This window comes from Frieseomelitta varia, unplaced genomic scaffold (assembly GCF_011392965.1).
Source record: "Frieseomelitta varia isolate USP_RPSP 00005682 unplaced genomic scaffold, Fvar_1.2 scaffold_533, whole genome shotgun sequence".
Classification (NCBI taxonomy): domain Eukaryota; kingdom Metazoa; phylum Arthropoda; class Insecta; order Hymenoptera; family Apidae; genus Frieseomelitta; species Frieseomelitta varia.
This window is the reverse complement of record NW_025110294.1, coordinates 485,782-506,394: the sequence shown is the minus strand read 5'-3', so window position 1 is coordinate 506,394 and position 20,613 is coordinate 485,782. Positions and strand designations below refer to the sequence as shown.

At 45.0% G+C, this 20,613-nt stretch overlaps 1 protein-coding gene across 5 annotated transcripts in view; it reads right to left on the bottom strand.

Moving 5' to 3' along the window:
• LOC122533501 (rab-3-interacting molecule unc-10-like) overlaps nt 1-20,613 on the bottom strand; it is a 40,345-nt gene that overhangs the window by 8,282 nt on the left and 11,450 nt on the right. For 3 of the 5 annotated variants that reach the window (XR_006307726.1, XM_043663300.1, XM_043663301.1), the window contains exons 3-5: nt 9,554-9,826; nt 8,484-8,708; nt 7,513-7,747 (exon numbers count right to left, since the gene is read on the bottom strand). Coding sequence is in view for 4 of the 5 variants with exons in the window: in XM_043663300.1 (XP_043519235.1) it covers nt 7,513-7,747; nt 8,484-8,708; nt 9,554-9,826 (733 nt within the window). In the remaining variant the exon portion in view is untranslated. The remainder of the gene's footprint in view (nt 1-7,512; nt 7,748-8,483; nt 8,709-9,553; nt 9,827-20,613) is intronic. The other 2 variants (XM_043663302.1, XM_043663303.1) reach the window with 2 other exon arrangements.

The window sequence follows — 20,613 nt, the reverse complement described above, 5'->3', positions numbered from 1 at the left end:
TCGCATAAATTTTCGCAGCAACTGGCCAGCGTTTTCACGAGAATTGCAAACACAGTGACAGCGTCTTTAATAAGCACGATCCTCCGCATAGCAGTTAGCTCGGTCATCCGCATCAGCGCGTACGCACCAAGCGCATAGCTGCACTACTGTCGACGTGTCCTGCTCGTGCATACAATCTCGGACTGTTCCGCGCGCCATTCCAAACGACCTCTCCAGACAGGTGTACTACAAGCCTTGTAGCAACCCATGGTTCCTAATTTCTAACTCGACCAATGTGTTCTTTAATCTGGCTTCGTTGAGACCGGGCCACGAATAGAGAAATTATTCGAATCGGTGTGTTAATCGGCGACATCGGCCGAATTTTTAAGTGCAACATCGGTCGTTTACTAGATTAAATTCAATTCCGCGAATTAAAATTCCTCTGTCTTATTTACTTACTTTGTTTAATTACTGAGGGTAATTTGTTGTAGAAAATTCCGCTGAAACGAGGAGCAGCGAATGAACGTAGGTGATTTTTAAGGTGAAAGTGGAATTCTAATGGAACTGAAGTTGCAAAAATTTTCAAAATACGTGAAAATATATAATGCTAGAGGCTTTTGAGATTCACTTAGTTGCATTCATAAAAATGCACAAATCGCAATCTACGAATGAGGAGGATACGTTCAACATTGAGAATTAAAATTTCTCTGTCTTGTTTATCGAGGGTAATATTAATTTAGACTTGCAATTGTTGTAGTTGTTTTAGAGAATTGCGCTGAAAGAAGTTATCTCGAACGAATCTCGAATCTTTAAATTTCAACTGAATTAATTTTTAAGCTGAGAATGGAAGTTTCTGAAGTTCCGAAATTTCTGCAAAACATAAAAAAAAAAAAAAGACGCGACGCAATCTACTAGTGAATCGTCAAAATAGAAAAGAAACATGAACTTTAGAAATGAACTTCAGACTAATGATTCACGAGCCGCTAACATTTATTGCATTCACTGTGTCAATAATATTTACTAAATTGCTAATATCTACTGTCTGCGCTGTTTGAACTCCAATTGACAAGACGTTCGATTTCAAAACGACCAATTGACACCGTGGTGAAACATACCAATTACGCAACGCAGTAATAAGTATAACAGCGCGAAATCCCGAAAGAGGATTAAGAATCGCCAAGCTTCCTTGGCTCGTTCGGTAAACAAAGTAATTTCAATTCCGGATAGTCGTTGCCGGAGGAGGATAATGCCGGGTCAGGAACCCGCGGCCTGTAAAGGGAGCTCGAATCCGAGCTTGCGGGCCAGTCGACCGTCAAATTGCAATGTCTTCGGATTAAATTTCGATGAAACTGCCAGAGGGGGTCGTCTGCGTCCCGGCAGCGCCGTTCCTGTGTCCCGAAGGTCGATGCACAAAGAGTCGTTCGACGTGCTATCGGAAAAGCAATACCGGTAACCTGAACGATCGACTCGTACACCTATAGTTCGCTGCGAATGGACTTGTTTAAAAATTGAAGTTACGAATGGAGCAGTAAAAAGGGGGACGTTAAAAGTTGTAAAGCACGGTCTATTGAAAGAGAAGAAGGGTATTTTCGAGTTATGCGAGCGGCTACTTCGGGCGTAAGGCGAGAGTCACAAGTCGTGAAAGCTCTCGAAGAGCACTGTGCGCGATCGTTCGTATTAATAAACGCGTGTAAAGCTTCACGGCGTGAAGCACGGTGAGTAAAAGCTGGGGTAACTTTGGTACTGTTCGATAAAGTGAGTAGCTCGTTTGTTTAAAATGAACACAGGTATAAATATTCAAACGTTTTCGTTTCGTTTTTTAGTACAAGCTCAACAGAATAAATTCACATTTGCGAAAGAATGCGAGAAGTGCAATGATAATGTGTGATATTTCTAGATTTCTAAAATTTACAATATTTCCAAATGTAATAATTTGTATTTGTAAATTGTTTCTAAATTGAAAGTGTAATATTTCTAAAATTGTCAATTACATTTAGTTTTGAAGATAATATACGTATTTATTCAAAATTTTTCAAATGTTGCTCATTATAACGGATATTACACCTTATGTATAATATCGTTGCAAGATATTATACCTTGCAATAATTATATTTATATATATTATATAATATATAATTGTAATTATATAACTCATATTTTTTTGCTAAATAATTATATTCAGCTAAATAATTACATCTTTAGCTTCCATGAAATGTCATCAGCTTTAAAAAAAAAAAAACTATATTTCTCAAAGATTAAAATCTGTCCAACTGACAAGTTGTGACAACGAGAATTCTTTCCTCTTAATCGTAAAGTTATATCAAAATTCAGAAAGTATATTTATCCTCTTTCGTACAGTTTTAGCCCACTTTTACTCTTATTCTACATATTTCATACGCAGTGACGAGATATTATTCACAAATTGAGGAACATTCGCTTTCGCCAGCAGTGAGTAATGTTCCTTTGATATTAATTGCAGAGCCACGTAATTTCGTGCCAATAAAACCGGTCGTCCAAGATTTCGAAGCGGCCCGCCGTACGATCTTTGAACTCCCGACAGGTTCATCACAATTTCATCGGATCTCCGCGAAATGTCAGGAGAAGAGGGACGCCGCCGGTTTAATACCAGATCTCGCCGGATCTCGCGCCGTTGCGCACGATTCTTTCATGATACCTCCGGCCGAATTAAATATCAAGAGTGATATCCCGGCTGCCAGAAGCGAATCCATCGGAAGGTTAACAAACCCGCGACAAGCACGAGGTGGAAGCAAAAGAAACCGAGAAACGAGAGAAACGAATTGAAAGGACGCAATTATCGTTGGATGCGAGAAGGGCGCTCTCAGCCGTTCTTCTAGGGAAACGTACACGTAACTAGAGGGTCGACTTTCTGTTTCGTGGAGTTAATCGATTGAAGGAGCTCCAGCGAAAACGTTCGCCGGAGGCCCTTTTTCTACCCCAACGATACAGTCTTTTAACGTCTTTGCGTTTAACGTTTCACGTTGAAAATACAAGCTCCATCGTCACAAAGTCGGGGGCAAGTGCTTCTAACGAATTTCGCTGGATTTTTCAAGAGACTACCGGAGGCACACCGGGCTCATATTCATCCACTGGAGAACCCAGTTGCTCGCTGCTCGAATTTTCCACCCCTAGCCTCGGGGATAAATTATCGATCGAGGCGAATAGCTGGCGACGAGAAGCGTAAACACGAGCCTGGCGAAGGATCTATCGAAGCAAGCATTCGACCGTGTGTGTGTACACGACGTAGGTAGCATTGACGGGGATTGTGGAGCGTCCTGTCGAAACTGCTCGTCGTGAAACGATTCGCGCGTGCGATCAGCTGAAAAGGAGCCACGGCAAAGCCTGAATGGAGGCTGCAAAGAGGTACGTACGCCGCGTACTCGGCTAGCACTTCCTGCCTCCACCTTACTGCCAAGACTGGTCCAGAAATAGCGGAAGGGGGCAGAATTGTTTGAATTCGCCCACGTGTTGGCCGCGTGACGTCACTACGCCAGGCACGTAGGCGTAGCGAGCGAGAGGAACGACGAGAGAGGGCGGCGGCGAACCGAAGGTGAGGGTGAATGCGGAAAAAAGGGAAGCGGGAGGATGCGCGCGCGAGAGTCGGAAAAGTGGATGGGAAAGAATGGTCGAGGCGTGCTGGAAAAGATACTGCGAGAAAGACGCCTCGAACGTCGTGTAATTAAGTATTTTATGTTCGAGAGTGGTCGAGTTGATAGTCCGGGGATTGTGGCACGAACTTTGAACTTAATCTTCTTTCGCTGAAGTATCGATTCGGGATGGGGTGACAGGTTCGGATAGGAGTACCTTGGAGTCGGACACGGAAGGAACACTGTATTTTGCTGGTTGATAACTGAAAATACAGAGAGAAGTTGTTGAACGAAAAGTAGCGGTATGTGAATTCGAAAGAAACGAGAACTTTCGAACGTGTGAGTGATGCAAGTGAAGAGAAAAAGTGACGGGAGAAGAGGGACAAACAGTGAGAAAATAAAAAAGAGAAAATGAAAGCACGAAATACGGTGTAAAAGACTGTGAAAATGGGTGAGTGTAAGGGGAGAGACAGGCGAGAGGTGGAAAGGTACAACGAAAGGGAAGAGAGAGAGAGAGGGGAAAGCTGGGAGGGGTGTAAGATAGCCAAGAATCAATGCAACGACGAGACCGAGAGGGCAGAACCCGAGAATTCCCGCAGGATACCGTACGATATGCCGCGATACACGATCGTGGAGATCCGATCAAGGATTTAACGACTAGGAGGATAGCTGGGATGCCGATCGCGCGTCCACACGTATCCCACGGTCAACTCGATACTCGGCTAGAGAATTGGAAAAACTGGAGGAAAATTCGCCGGCAAGGATTTTTTCGCTTGATACGCTCGCCGATGGCAGGAAAAAGAAACGAGCTTAACCCTGGCATTTCCTCCTTCTTCCTACAGGAGCACAGACGTTGACCATCGCAACGACGGAGAATTGAGTGTATCAGGACTATCCGATCAAATTTCCAAACGAACTAGAAAATTCCTTTGCTAGAACAGCGATATGTTATTTAAATTGCAATGGAAATGATGTAGATTATGTTAAAAGAAAAGAATCATTCGTCGAAATAAACTGGGTTTGCGACAGACCTTTTTCTCGTTTAGTATCAAGTAGCGTGATATCGAGGAACAATGTCACGACAAGAGAGAACGAAAGAAAGGACACAAAAAAAAAAGAAAAAAAAAGAATAGAAAAGATTCGAGTCATAATGATCGAGAACATTTCATTGGCGCTGTCGTGATCGTGTGTGTTGGAAGCATACTCTGACGAGTTCTATCTTTCGAATTTTCAAAAGGGCTGGAAAATTCATTTCCATCGGCTGGTCGCGCTGTGAAGAATAAATATCAGGCAGCGTAGCGTTGAAGAACAGTATCGAAAGGAGAGAACGAGAGAGAGAGAGAGAGAGAGAGAGAGAAGGAAAGAAAGACAGACGGATACCCGGGAAGCTCGAGTGCACGTGTGTGTATGCTCGAGTGTGTGTGTGTGTGTGTGTGTGTGTGTGTGTGTGTGTGTGTGTGTGTTACTAGCCCACGCGAGGCTTTTCCCTCCTCCGACCGATGCGCACCTCGATGAATCGGTTCACAGTTCACCGATCCCCGTCACTAATCAACTGTGAGCCACATATACGCGTATTCTCTTTCCCTCTGGCTGGGCGCTTGTCCGCTCTTGGAAACCAGCTCGAATGCGTCGCATAAAAGCGAGCGCGCCGGTGTCGAGTGTTCTCTCCGTGAACACGACGAGGGAACGCGTGCACTAGAACGCGGGCCGAGCCCAGGGGGGGGGGAGATCTCCACAGAGCATCGGTAACCTAAATTTACTCATTAGCCAAGGAGGAACCCGGTTACGCTCCCCGCTGCGCGCGGGCGCGCGCACCTACCGGCTTCACAATAATGCGGTATCGCTTTTCATCTGCCACTCCATTCGTGCCGATTCGCCTGCCACCGGAGCAGACCTACTTTCCTATTTCAAATATTTCATTTGCCCCGATATTCTTCTTCTCCCCCCCCCCCTCCTCCTCTCTCCCCCTGTTCATCACGCTCACCAACGGGATGGACCAACGGAGAACCACTGCCGCTCTGTGCACATCGTGTTCCCTCTGCTATCGATTCTCTTTTTTTTTCTTTTTTCCTTTTTCTTTTTTTTTTCTTCTTTCTTTTTTTTTTTCTTCTACCCTCGCGTCTGAGAGACTTTACACACAGAGGAATTACATCAAGGATTTTCGGCGGAACGTTTCTCGTGTTCTTTTCTAGATTTCTAGCTTCCCCTAGCTCGTTCCAGTTTTCCAGTTTTCGACTGACCCGCGAGAAGAACCGCTGCTCTATATTCGTTCACACCCTCGATCCATCTCTCGCTTTGCTTTTGACCGTTTCAACCCTCGAGTGGTACGGCAGTTCCCCGTCGTAACTAACTACAGCGATTCGCACTAGGTTAATAAAACTTGGCGTATCCGCGAAGTTTCAAAATTAAATAATCGAACCCTCGAGGACGGAGTTATCACTCGTCCCTTCCCCCGTGTTCCTCCAAATGAATCGACGGAGAACCCCTGCCTGACGCCATCATTCTCACTCCTATCAATAATTCTTTTCTTTCTCCTCTTTCGATTCGCGTTCAAGAGGCAGAATTATCTCAAGGATTTCGTAAATCCTCCTTTCGCGAATCGGTGAACGCGCGCGTGTATAGAAAACTGATTGATTCCGGCCTCGTACGACCGAGCGGGCGGAACGTGCCGCTTCTTTCTCAAGCTGAGGCTGCGGCTCTGGAGCGTTTTAATCGCTTTGTAAACAGACGCGTACGCGTACGTTACGGGGAGGGGCTTTTTAGACTGCATGAGCATCGTGGATCGGTCGATTACACTTTCCTTCGGTCGGCTCGCCTGTAAATATCGCGCCGATGATACAGGTGCACACATCCTCCGTAAACCAATTATCCACTGACACGGAAAGAGAGCCTGTGGCTCTCTCTCCTCCGTGCGCCGTGTTTCAAGGGCAAAGCTGACCCTCCCGACCAGCTCTCACCCTTCTCGAAATCGTCTCTCCCCGTCGCACAGCCGCGGACGGGTCATCAATTTCGATGGTGGATTCGACGTTTAGCAACGTGTCGCTGTTGAATTGTACGATCCGGCATCACCCGCGGGGGACGTGACATCTCCGAAAGAGTAACGCGAAAACGAACATTCGATTGAAAACTCGAAGAAGCAACAGAGAATGACGATGAATAATCTCAGGATAAACAAAGAGCTGAGATCTAAAATCTACAGTTCAGAATTCTCGATCAATTCTGGCAATCGTATTAGTCGAGCGATTCGAATGAGGTAAACGTTTGTTCAGTAACACGTGGTCGCGAAAGGAAGTTCAAAAGGAATCCCTTCGTAGCATTTTACTTGGTTACGGTTCATGAAAAACTCGAGCAACTGATAAACTGTTACCTTTCCTGAACCAGGAAGTGTCCCGCCGCTCATCCCACCAGTCGGATTTAACGTAAGCTCTGTCAACCTTTATGCACGCTCGTTTGAATCATCGAAGCTTGATCCGTTTCCGTTTTAACCGGATCATTACCGTTATTTATACAGAGGAGACGAGCGGGATCCATTGATTTTATTGGAAATTCGTTAGGAAAATGTCACCTCCTCCGCGCGCGCCGTCGTGCTCGATCTTTGTCCAAAGCTGTTTTCCTTGAAATCCGCGACGCGATTTCGCGTCGATTTCTTTTTTTTTTTTTCTTAAAAAGGAAAACTGTGCCCGATGCGAATTAATTAAACTCGAACTCGAACTCGCTGAAGTCGATTTCTTCTTTTTTTTTTTGCGAGATTCGCTCGATACGAAAAATCATAGTAACGTGTCGGAGAAGAAGGTAGTAATCGATATAGTAATCGATCGGTCGTTACGACCGCTCGTGAACCGTACGCGAAATGAAAGCACGAAAATCTCGTTCTCGATTGTCGGCGGAAAGAAGAAACAAGAGCGAAAGATATCGAGGATCGACTCACCCTTCTCGGACTCGTCAGGCTCGTCGCTAGCACACTCGGGTGTGCTCCGTTCTTCCTCGCTGCTGCTGAAGCTCCTCTGTGGCTGAAGACCACCCTGACCACCTACCGGTTGCTGTGGGTGCGCGCTCTGCGTTTGATGCACCGAGTGTTGCTGCGGGGGATGCACCGCGCTTCGTGGTGGGCCGGCTTCTACCGTTGGTTGACCATATGTCATCGCGAGGTCCGTGTTTTGATCCTGGAAAACGCGACGAGAGAGACTCGCTCAGACACGGGGGGAACTCGAACGCAGGGGGAAAGTCCATCGAACACCAAGTATGTCGCAAGGCCAAGTTGTACAAGTAACAATTATACGTAGTAACAGAACGACAGTAAAGTGATAGTAAAAGTAAGGGTAAAGACAGCGCAGAAGCAATAGAATGACAGTATGAGATGAAGTATGAAGCGAAGAGAGGAAGGTGAAAGTGAAAATAGAACAGTCGGTCCTGAACGGGGGTGGGGGGGGAGGGCAGGGAGAGAAATAGACGCGCGTTTCTCAATCGGCTGATAGTAAAACACGGGGTGACGAAGCACGAGGAGGAAGTAGCATAGATAGACGAGGATAAAAGCACAGACATCGAAACTTTTTTTTTCTCCCGGTTCCCCTTCGATAACTCTGTTCCACTGGATCTGTTCGTGTGGCTGGGTTCACGTTTTCGAGAGCTACGTAAGAATATCGTTAGCGGTCCTCTCCTACGCGCTCGCAGCTCGTACACGGTGTGCATAACTTGTTGAATGTTTAATTTCCCAAGTCCCTCTTTCTCTCTCTCTCTCTCTCTCTCTCTCTCTCTGTCTCTCTCTATCTCTTTTTCTTTCTCTATCACGCTCGTTCTCTTTCCGTCTCATTCGAGCACATCGAGAGAGAAACCCGTTCGTCATCGTCACGTTCGATCCAGGCTGAACCAATCGAGAGAACACGATCCTCACTGACTCACCGGGTAGATCGGTCGTTGTCTCTGGTAGTTCTGTTGTTTCATGAGACCGTCGATCTCGCCTGTGTACAGATTCGGGTCATCCTCCGCGTACGCGTCCGGATGCCTGGGCGGTTGCTGCTGCGTCTGATGCGACGGTGCTACGTGGGGCGTCGGCAGGCTTCTCGAGTGAGGCGAAACGGACATGTCCACTCCGCTATCGCTCGTCGGCAGTCGACGCCCTGGGCCCTGCAATCGCCAGCAGAAAATCCGCCATTTTTTCGTGCCGCAATCGGCGCACCCGCGATTTCGATTCGTCAAACGTATAGGTGGTTGCAGTGGTGGATGCAAACAGTGCGGTTTTTTGTTGCGTTCTTGTTTGATCATGTCAGCATGTGGTGGCGGTTATGCAGCCCTCGGCTGTGTCTTTGGACAATTTATCGTTAATAGTGTCTTTAAAGATTCAGGCTCGGGTCAGTTATTTCCGGACAATTTGCCGATTACTATCACGCCACGATATCCATCACGTCCGATACATCAATTTTATCAATATCAACTGTTAACTGGTATTGGATAACGTGACAATTTAGCCTGTCACCGAATCATTTAAATTCGTTTAATCCAATTCTTACCGCCGAAATGAATCGCCCAACGTTAATTTTTCATCGTTTCAATTTTTAATTTCGATCCTTCCCTCCCCTAATGTTTAGCTCTAGTTAATTTCTACAATCGTCTGAGATTTCGAATAAACTGTACAAAGACGCAGCAGCAATGGTCAGTGACAATGAGCACAGTGAGACATACGGTGAGATATACCAAAATGGCATTGCCTTGCTTCGACCGCGAGTTCGCTTAGCTAAAAGTGTATTATTATTTATTTTTATTTTTTTTTTTTTTTTTACAATTGTTCTTGTCGCTGTTGTTGTTGCAGCAGCAGCAGGTTGTTATTGCAGCTATTGAAATATTTGTTGTTATTGTTATTGTTGTACATCCAGAGGCAACAGTGCGTGCACGAGCGGTATTTAATGACCGCGCGGGGAAAAAGCTGATTTCCCCCGCGATCGAACGAGTTAAATGAATGTAGTAAATCGTACTTGCTCTTGCTGAGAGTACTGTCTTCTGAGCAAGCTTCCGCCCCTTAGTAACAATGGTAAATTCTCCTTTTCAGCCGCGCTGTGCGCTCTCTCCAGTTTCGGTCTTTTATCCTGAGTTTGGTCCACGAGTCCCGGAGGACCACCCACCTGCATTTCCTGCATCCGTCGCAGCATCGCGTTGTCCCCGGCGCTCAGGCCACCCTTCGTTATCCATTGTCCGGTCTTCGACAGCAGTTCTTGCTTCTTGCGACAGAGGATGCACACCCATATTACCTGCAATCAGACCAAATCGCATGCACATCGATCTCGTTCTTCAATCTCGCGGTCGCGCTTGTTTCTTTATTTCCTTGTTTACAAGGGATGAAAATCGCTTGGCGACGAAAACGACGACGTGTAGCAAAGACAGATGGCGCAACCGGAAAGTGAAGCGAGCTGAAGCGAACTGAAAGTCGAGTTAACCGAAAGGTGAGAAATAGAGAGCAAAATCTATTTGTAGAATGTATCAAACGATGGAATTCAAGCGTGTCACGTTGAAAGATTTAATTCTTTCTAAAGCTTAATTTAATTTCATTCAAATTACCCTGAATGCGGCGTGTCCGGTAACGTTTAAGAATTTATATAAAAATGATCGAAACGGTTCGAATCGAAAAAAGTTCAGCGTTCAACTACAGTGGAAGGGGACGGTATATTTTTGCAAATAAATCATTAAGAATTTAATCTGCTTCCCGTGCAAGAGTCGCCGTGCAAGAAAACCACGACAGAAGATAGAAACCACTGTAACTCGAGGATTCTCAGCCGTGTTCCCTCGACGATTCAAGTCGAGCCGAGCCTCGACTGTAAATAATTTCGATAATAACGTCTCTCCTCCTCCTTCCTCTCGCCATTCGAAGAACCATCGATTCTTTAAATCCCTGAAAGCATCGGGGGTCTTCAAGGATCGTCTTCGTCGATCGTCTCCAAACGTTTCTTTCTCGTTTGATCTCATCGAACGCGTTCGATCGCCGGAGAGAGAGGAGGAGGGGGGTTGTAACTAAAATAATCCGTGACAGCGCGACACACAGAGATTGAAGCGAGAGAAGAAGTGGCCGAGGAGAGGGAAAGAGTCCTGGAACTGATCGATCCAGGTCACCGCTTGTAGCGAGGATATTAATAGGAAATTATCTATAGGAAGTCGACCAGTTACGATGCTAATTGAAACGTGTAAAGCGGCTGGCGCGAGCTTTCGATTTTGCAATCCGTGAAAGAGAAAAGAAACGAAACGGAAAGGAAAAAAAGAACGGAAAAAGAACGCGAGAGTGGCGCTGGGTTAAGTTTGCTCGAAACGATGAAACAACGGATTCGCAGCGGGGAACACACCCTCTCGCGCGCTCGCCTGCTCGCTCGAGAGTATTTGTCGAGCGAGGCTGGCGAAGTGTGGACGGGGGATGGGAGTGAAAGAATAGCGTTAAAAATACACGATGTGCCCGGAGGGGAGAGTGGCAAGATGCTCGTGTCCAAAGGCGTTGTATATTCGCTGGCAGTTTTCGCGACAAACTGGGAAACTCGGCGACGCTCGCCGCGGCCACAGCAGAAATTATTGTAAAATCCCCTTTAACGAAGTCTGCGACTTCTTCGCCTCGGGCGAAATTCTTATGCAAATCCGACGGAGCTCCGAGTAACGTTAAATTAAATCAAGCGGATCCGGCGCCGATGGGGGACAGCGCTCGTAAGAGCGAACAATCTGAAAATATCCACGCTTCTACTATAGGCTATGCTACAGAGCTGATATAGCGTTTCAGAGACGTTTATATCGGGTTACATCGGGTATAATTTGGATTGCGTATGATTAGTCTCACGATAGTTCGAATTGACTCAAAATGATGTCACGATGCAATTTGGTTTCATAGTACGGATGTGATATACCGCGGATTTTCATAGTTTTATCTTGGAGCTACTTAATGATTTTGTCTAATTTTGAAATTAAAACTTTCGCTACATAGTGACGTCTCTGTTTGAAGATTTATGTCTATGATTCAGAGATGATAGACCGCGAATTTTCATATTTTTATCTTGTTGCTACTTAATGATTCTGTCTAATTTTAAACTGAAATTTCCGCTACATATTGACATCTCCACTTTCAATTTATAATTTCTAATACTACAGATGAAGATTTCTCATTTCGACGTAAATTAAAACTAGAATTGAACGTCCAGTCAAAGGTTTAAAAACCTGGACCGTTCTCATTGAAACGATAACAGGAATAAAAAGATGAAAAATGTCGGGCAACGAAATCAAGGGGTCAGATTTCCTACAAGACTCGCAGCGGAACGAAAACATTTCCAACGACAACCACATACGCTGTTCTTCGTTTTCTTCTTCGCTTCTTCGCGAAATAATCGGAGCAATCCTCGGGAACGCACAACGCGAATGTGCGTGAAGGAGTTACGTAATGGCGAAAAATAAGGAAAACGTAGAATCGAGGAACGTTCGTCGAGACGAAAAGCGCATTCTTCGGCCGGCGACCATTCACCGCCTGGTACAATGAACGAAAGGCTAATAATTAGCGGGCTAGCGCGACGTTGGCGGCGCGGTGGAACGTTTTGAAGGATGAATAGGCGGGCGGAATACTCCATCAAGATAAAGCGTGATGGATGGACCATTTAGAAGCAAACCATAAAACAATGCCCATGCCGGCTCCCATCGATAACACTTTCCATGCCCATTCACGCATATTATTGTACGAACTATAATGGCGGCGAGCAACGTCCCGCAAGGACACCGGGCCGAGCTCTCTCTTGAATTACGATCGTCCCGACGCCGGGATGAAAATACGCGCGCGAGTTTTTACTCGATCGAACAATTTAACGTCTACGGTATGATTTATGCTTTAACACGACTGGTAAAGATAAAAATTCCTGAGAACTTGGAACTGCGAGTATTTCAAAGTCTTTTGCCACCTCTCTGCAGAATTCACCCAGAATTTCGTTTGATTGACAGAAGAAGAGGACGGTTATGATATCGTGCTTCTTCTTACAAATTCTCAAATCTAAAATGATATTTATGTTAGTAAATTGTTAGAAGTAAGTCGATCGATATTTTTTTATAATGGTGTATTTTGGTGTACTGCAATGGCGAAGCGATAGATATACTTTCAAAATGTGAGTGTGTAAAAATTAGAGAAGAGACAAGATCGTGAGAATTTGGAAGTGCGAGCGTTTCAGAGTCTTTTAGCCTCTGCAGCCAGAATTTTGTTTGGTTACAGAAGAGAGAGATATTAATATCGTGGCTTTTCTGCGGTTTCTAAAATCCAATATCTGGCTGATAGTAAATTGTTAGAAATAAGACATTCGATATCTACGTAATAGCGTGTTGATGAAACTACAATTTTCAAAATGTGAATCTACGGATAACTTTCACGTCGCGTGAATAAGTGACAATATAATTTCAGAATTTGAGGAGATATAATTGTATAGGTTAAATAAAAAATTGGTTTATTAGTTGGATAAAAAATTGCGAGTCTTGAGAACTTGAAATTGCGAGTGTTTCACAGTCTTTTAACCCTCTACAGCCAGAATTTCATTTGTTTACGCAAAAGAAGAAAATTATTAGTCACAGCGGTTCTCAAATCTAAAATATGGCTGCTAATAAATCGTTAGGATAGAAGTCACGTTGCTGCAATAGCGAAGCTATAACATTATTTTCAAAATATGAATGCATGGATGTACGAATAACTTTCACGTTATTACAATGCTACAACGAACAGATGTCTCTTTTGTTATTCGCGACTATACAGCAACAATACAGTAAATAGAATTTCAGAATTTGAGGAAACGTAGTTGTTATTCTTCGTGACGACAAGCCACGGGGCACCGTTTTATTGAAAATAATAGTGGGCTTACGCTATTATGACTCCCACCCTTGCAATTCGTACAGTTCCCAGGAACTTGTCATCGTTAATTATCATCCTACTCGCGAGATAATCATACTCGATGAGAATGAGGCCAAGGCGGGAGATTACGCTTCGTGTAATCTTTCCTAGTCGTTCGTTTGCACAACCAGCCTCTTTGCAAATTTGTATATCGTTAACCGTGTTCAGCTTTGCTTCGATCAGAGCAGAGACCTCGATGGAAACGAATTTGCCTGAAGAACGAGGCGAATCGATCCCGAAGAATTATGACAGACGCGATCTCGTGCATATTCTTCTCGTTCATTTCACTCTTGAAAATTTGTACATCATTAAATATACGATCGAGATGAAATTTCATGGAGACGAGTTCCTCCAAGATAAAGAAAAGTGACGGCAGGAATTATTACGGTACGGGTGATTCTTGTATTATCTTTTTGTTCGTTTTCTTCTTCTTTCGATCCACGCTCGAAAATTTGCGCGTCGTTAACGGTACAATTCTGCTTGGTGGAAATAAAATTTGATGAGAGAACGAGGTCGCTTGAAACGAAAGGAAAACGATCGCGGGAATTTTTCTCTAAGAGATTAGTTTCGCCAAAAGGAAGGAGAGGAAGATAGACAGAGAGAGAGAGAGAGAGAGAGAGAGAGAGAGAGAGAGAGAGAGAGAATGGTCCAGGGACGCCACAATTCAGAAGTGAATATCGCGATGAATCGATACACGGTCGGCCACGCAGAGCGTTTGCACAATTATTGTTGTCCATTATCGTTATTCGATGAATCCAATCCCGACTCCGCGAGCCCATATTCCGCTAATCCGCGAGCCGAGGACGCTGCTGGAAATGAAAACGTGTTTGCCCCTGTTAGGCGACGCGATTGCGCCTCGTTCGGGGGAGACGTTCTGCCTGTTTTCCTCGTCGAGAGGCAATCAAGCCACTGGAGAGCTTTGGCACCGAGAGTTTGAACAATTTTCTCGAAAAGGAAGTTTCGATTATATTTCTTCATTTTTCTCTCTCTCAATATCTACGAGCGAGGGTGAGAAACATTTAAGGAAAGTTGATGGCGAGACGTCTGCGAATTAATTTCACAAAGTATCGGCACGTTAGATTGTCTTGTCTCGATTTTTCCAAGCATCGAGCATTTAACGATGAGAACTGAAAAATCCAAAAGTATCGACGAAACCTTTCATCGCACATGTTGCAACAAGTGTTTCAAACACTTACTTGATCGTAAAAAATTTGCGAATATTAATATTGAATCATAACAAAATATTAGAAATATTATTAATATTATAAATATAACAAATTACAATAATTTTCTTAAATTTCTAAGAGTATCCAAGTGTAACGAACGTGTTTGTTTCGTTCAGTTAAACGTTTCGAAGGGAGAAATTGAAAATTTCGGCCAGTTACGTTTACGAATTAATTTGCAGAAGTATCGACAAGTCGGTAAAGAACTTGTTCTTCGTTTTTTTCTCAATTTTCGACAGGAACGTAACGACGGGACATCTGGCAATTAATTTCTGAAGGTATCGACACGTCGATAAAAAGCGATTTCTTGAAGCGACGCGGCAACTGACACCCCTCCCGAAGTTGCATCACCGAAAACTTCAATCACCGTTTGATCGATTTTTGTTTCACAAACTGGGGAGAGGGACTTACATCGACGTTCTCTACGTCAGTGTCGTATCGAATTCCTTTGCGTAACGGGGCGACGCGTATTGCATAAATAGCCAGTATGGCTGAGAGCGTGGCGATTTTCGCGAGTTCCGCGCGATATAATGTAATTATGCGCATCGTGGTCGTGGCGTCGCCGATTACGTAAAAGTACCAGCAATGACGATCTTAACCGGGGACCGTTACATAAATAATACTTTAATGTACTCTTTATCCGGCTGCAGGGGTTGACGCTCGAAAATTCTTCGCCGCGTGCCACGCAGAATATGGAGTGGAGATAAATTCTGGCGAATCCAGGAGAAGGGCCCGAGCTGCGTAGGAGTTTCATTTTTCGAAACTAAGAGGCAAATTAATGTTAGGGCAACAAACGAACTGAAGTGCACAATTTGCACCGAAGAGACAAAAGAGAGGAGAATAGGACAAATTTCATATAACGTAATCATTCTATTGACGCAATATTATAAGTTTCTGTATATATATATATATATTTCAGATATTTTAATCTCTCGAGGTGGGTTGAAAAAATATTCCGTCACGAATATATATCACGATGTTTGACCCACTGCTCGCCGAAGAATTAAGGAAAAACGAAAAAAGAAAATGAAGAGAGGAGAAAGAAAAGATCGAATAGCGCCGTTCAGCGCTACTCGACGAAATAGAAAAGACGAGAACGGGCTTTTTACGAATAGATGACACGTCGCCGACGCAACGGAACACAATTTACCCGATCTCTTTAGGCGACGAACCTCGCCGCGTTCTGGGCCCAGCGTCCCAGTTTTTAAAAGCGGCGAGGTAAACGTGAATTTATTTTTACCTTCTTGCTGGCGCCGCTTAATAAGTGAACAGTTTCCGATGAAAGGACCGTCCCCCTTTGTTGGAAACGCTTTCGACGGGGCTTGTCGAGCGGCGAACGTAATTATTTCATCATTGCGACGCGATTTTCGGTGCACAGAGTAACGTCAGGCGATATAAACGACTGCTAGAAATACTTGTCCGCACGTATTTACAGACGACCACTCGACGCGTCGACGACGTCCGACACGGCGGAACACAACTGAGAAACGAAGCCTTGGAGCACGCGTTTCCACGAGAATTCGCGATTCGACGTGATCATCGCGCTTAGCCATTTGGCATGCTAGAGATTGGTGGTGCTTGGCAATGGATCGAGACGCGCGTGCATCGTACCGAGGCTACCACCGATGGGTTCGATGTTTTTTGTTTGTTCGTAGGCGGTTGCAACGCCGACCGAATCTCGCTGCAGACTGGCGGCCCGGCCCGTGGAACAGAGGGTGCACCGAACAAGAAAGCAAAAGAGAAAGGGTGCACGAGCGAAAAAAAAGAAGAAAGAAAAAAGGGTGGCAAGGGAGGCGCCGAGGGGGTGTGCAGAGAGATGTGCACGGAGAGTGAGAAACGCGAAAGATAGGCGTCGGCGAGGAGGGGGAGGAGGGGGGAGTTTGAGAAAGGGTGGAGGGGGTGAAGGGGATAGGTGAAGAGCACTTCGTCGAGTTGCCTAGGTAGCAATATGTCAAGAGCTCAACCCCCTTTCCACCACCCCCTCGCTCATCCCTGTGTGCGCTAGCGGCGTCCTTTTCGCCCGACCACCGAACATTCCGTACGTACGTACGTACGTGTGCGCTACTTTTTCGCAGCTTAAAAAGAGAAAAACACTGCTTAGAGGTAGCGGGGAAAGAGAGAGAGAGAGAGAGAGAGAGAAAGTCGACGTGGAAGGGAATCGGGGTGGCCCTCGAGTCGTCTCACCCCTCTCTGCCTGCTGGTTGTTACGCCGGGCCAAGGGTGGCCGGGTGGCCGGAGTTCGGTGGTGGTGGACCAAGGGAACGAGAACACGACGTTGCGTGTTCGCCCGTAACGTAAATGATCATTAGTTCGCCGGCTCGAGGCGAGTTGCCGGTGATTTGCATTAATTAATTAGAGGCCAATTAATTCAGATTACTTTATCACGGTGGCCCTGTGTACGTAGCTGGTGTGTGTGTGTGTGTGTGTGTGTGTGTGTCAACCACGAGCGCACGGGCGACGCCGGCCGAGACCAGACAATGACGACGACGACGACGACGACGTCGACGTCGACACAGAGAGACATCGACGTGGACGTTGACGTCCCGTTGCCTCTCTCGATACAGAGCAACCCGACGATCGATACACTCGTTCAAGCCAATACGCCGACAATAACGCTCGACGTCGCGGTCCGTTACGCTCGCGACGAATTATCCTTTCAGTTGGTCGATTGAACCAGTTCGAACAGTCGATCGCGGTAGTGACTTTGAAGGTGGAATCTCTTATAAACGTCAAACGTATTTACACCGACCACAGTGGCGAAGCACGGTGTATTTTCTACACACGGTAGAAAAGTTACGCACGCCACATGGTTTGCGTCCACCGCGACAGCGATTGGTAATAAAATTCAACTAAATGACAAATTTCTACTAAGTACGAACTCGTGAAATAACTATAAACAGACCATAAATCTCGTAATTAAATCAAGCTTGCCTCAACTGTAGCGAAACGTCACCCTCGATTATTCCGTTTCGTTCTACGACGAGAATTCAGCGAAATTATTATCCGCAAGACGCGAACAAGTATTATGCCGGAGCATGATCTCAGAAGCTAGACTTCAAAGGGATCGCGTCGATGCGACGCGTCCGTGGAAACAGCATGGTCCGACAGCGTTGGAGCCACGGGTTGAAGGGTCGTCTGAGCACTGATGCCACTCGGCCAGCAGACTTTATTATCTGAAAACTGAAACTCTCGTTCACACCGTCTCACTTCAACCTCCTCCTCTTCTCTCCCCTTTCTTCGAAATGTTCTCGCTCTTCCGCCATTCAACGATCGGTTTCAGACGCGCGCGCGCGCATTCTTTTCCCCGTTTGCGACGAAAGTCCTTTCACTCGCTCGGGACGGTTCGCAGGTACGAATCTCGTTAGAAACTGTAAGGAGCTAAGGACAGCCACTTGGCGCCGCGCGACACTTTCGATCGTCGTTCGCGAGACTTTCGATTCCTGCACTAGTAGTTCCTTTTCACTCCCCTTTTCGTCTGTTGTCTTCATGGAAGATTTTCAGCAATAACCGATTCACGAAAATTTGGCGAAGAATTGACAGAAATGAAGACTCTATGAAATGTGGACGACACCCCGGATGCGTTAACATTCACACTGGAAGAATTTACGGAAGATTCGCAATCAGTGGATCGCGGATATTTACGCAAATTCACAATCGCAATTAGAGAGAATTCCAAATGTTGGTTATTTCCATATTAAAAGAATTCAAATGATTCGCGATCGGTGGATTACAAATTAAATTTTGCGCAATTGAAGGAAATGTTGCAGAAACCACTAGTTTTTTTATATTTTCCTGTGCAAACTTCCGTTTCAAAGTTCCTCGTGAATGCATAAAAATCCGCATTTCGGTAACCATTGGTCGCAAAGTTTCATCTTCCGTACTTTCGTTTCGATTTACGAGCAGATTGCACACCCCTAATTACCACGCGGAGATTCTACCTAGGGCACAGTTTTTACGTGTCTCTGAGCAAGTTCAGGCCTTGCCCAGCTTTCCAATTCTTTTGGTTAAACTCGGAGTCCGCGTGCATTAACGTCACGAGCTGGAGAAACTTCTCTCTCGGCTGTCCTACATACACGCGACGCGAGACTTCCGATTGCTGCCTGATTCGACCAGAAGGAAGAAGCTCCGTCGAGGAACGACAGATGCCTCGACCGCGAACCCGCCCCAAGTACGAGGAACTTGCGAGGAACTTTCAATTACCAACGGCTCGTTTTACCGTGAAACGGTAGCCGAGCCACTCGGCAACGAGTATCACGCGAGCACGCGTTTAATCATACCCGGAGAAGAGCAGTCAATTTTTTCCTCGGCGAACTCCAGATATTATACTCGCGCGAGAACATACATATATGTGTGTAAGCTCGTCGAAGAAACTTGCACGACAGTCGCAAGTATCATTTCGACTGGTAAGAACGAGCCAGCAATTAGAGAAATCGTGCGGCAACGAGTTAATTGTTGAATTTACAAGCGGGCTCGAGTCACGAGAGAATTGAACTCGTAGTTATATTAATGCTGGAGGAGTTGAATAATGGCCGCGAGCAGAGATTGTATCGATGTGAAATTCAACGAAAGAAAAAAAAAAAAAAAAAAANAGAACGAAATATAAAAGGTTACTGTAGTTAATCAATATTGATGATCAGTAGAATGAAATAGATTTGAGAGTATCGATCTCGCATGTGAAATTCAAACGAAAAGAACCAAAGCACCCAGTAGAATTAAATTCAAAAGTTTGAATAACAACTAGTGATATAAGTCATCGATGGCCAGGCGTTGTACCAATTTAAAACCACAGAGAACGAAATATAAAAGGTTACTGTAGTTAATCAATATTGATGATCAGTAGAATGAAATAGATTTGAGAGTATCGATCTCGCATGTGAAATTCAAACGAAAAGAACCAAAGCACCCAGTAGAATTAAATTCAAAAGTTTGAATAACAACTAGTGATATAAGTCATCGATGGCCAGGCGTTGTACCAATTTAAAACCACAGAGAACGAAATATAAAAGGTTACTGTAGTTAATCAATATTGATGATCAGTAGAATGAAATAGATTTGAGAGTATCGAACTCGTATGTGAAATTCAAACGAAAAGAACCAAAGCACCCAGTAGAATTAAATTCAGAAGTTTGAGTAACAACCAGTGATATAAGTCAACGATGGCCAGGCATTGTACCAATTTAAAACCACAGAGAACGAAATATAAAAGGTTACTGTAGTTAATCAATATTGATGATCAGTAGAATGAAATAGATTTGAGAGTATCGATCTCGTATGTAAAATTCAAACGAAAAGAACATCCAGAAGAATTAAATTCAGAAGTCTGAGGAACAGCTAGTAACACAAGACAGTGTAACAATTCAAAGAACTACAAAGAATGAAATATAAAAGCTGTAATTGATCGATATTGATTGAATAACAGCTAGTGATATAAAACGATTATGGTCAGACATGGGATAGAGAGTGCAGAAAAATTGAACGTAACCAATCATTGACGGGACTGATAGAGTGAATTTAATTCGCAGGGACAGCTAGCGATATGAAATAAGCATGGCCAGACAGTGTGTCAATCGTTGAATTTACAAGCAGGCATAAGAGAGAATTGAAATCGCAGGGACGATCGTCGTAGAAGAGGATCGATTCTGGAAAACACAGGCGCTGTGGAATTCCGTATTGGGACGAAGGATACTTCCTCGGGCGGCGTTCGATTAGAATTACCGTCAGTCCCTGCCGCTCTGACATAAATACCAGAGATACACGCGTGTATTCGGCCGAACACAGGCGCACAATGGATCGGACACACAGAGCCTTGGAACCGGCCACCTCCCACGGTCCTTTCCAGCTATTCACCTCCGCGTGCCTGCTCGCTTTCTGGACCTTTAGTAATTTCGAAATGGCCCCGGTCATTAATCGAAAATCGCCATAATTCGCC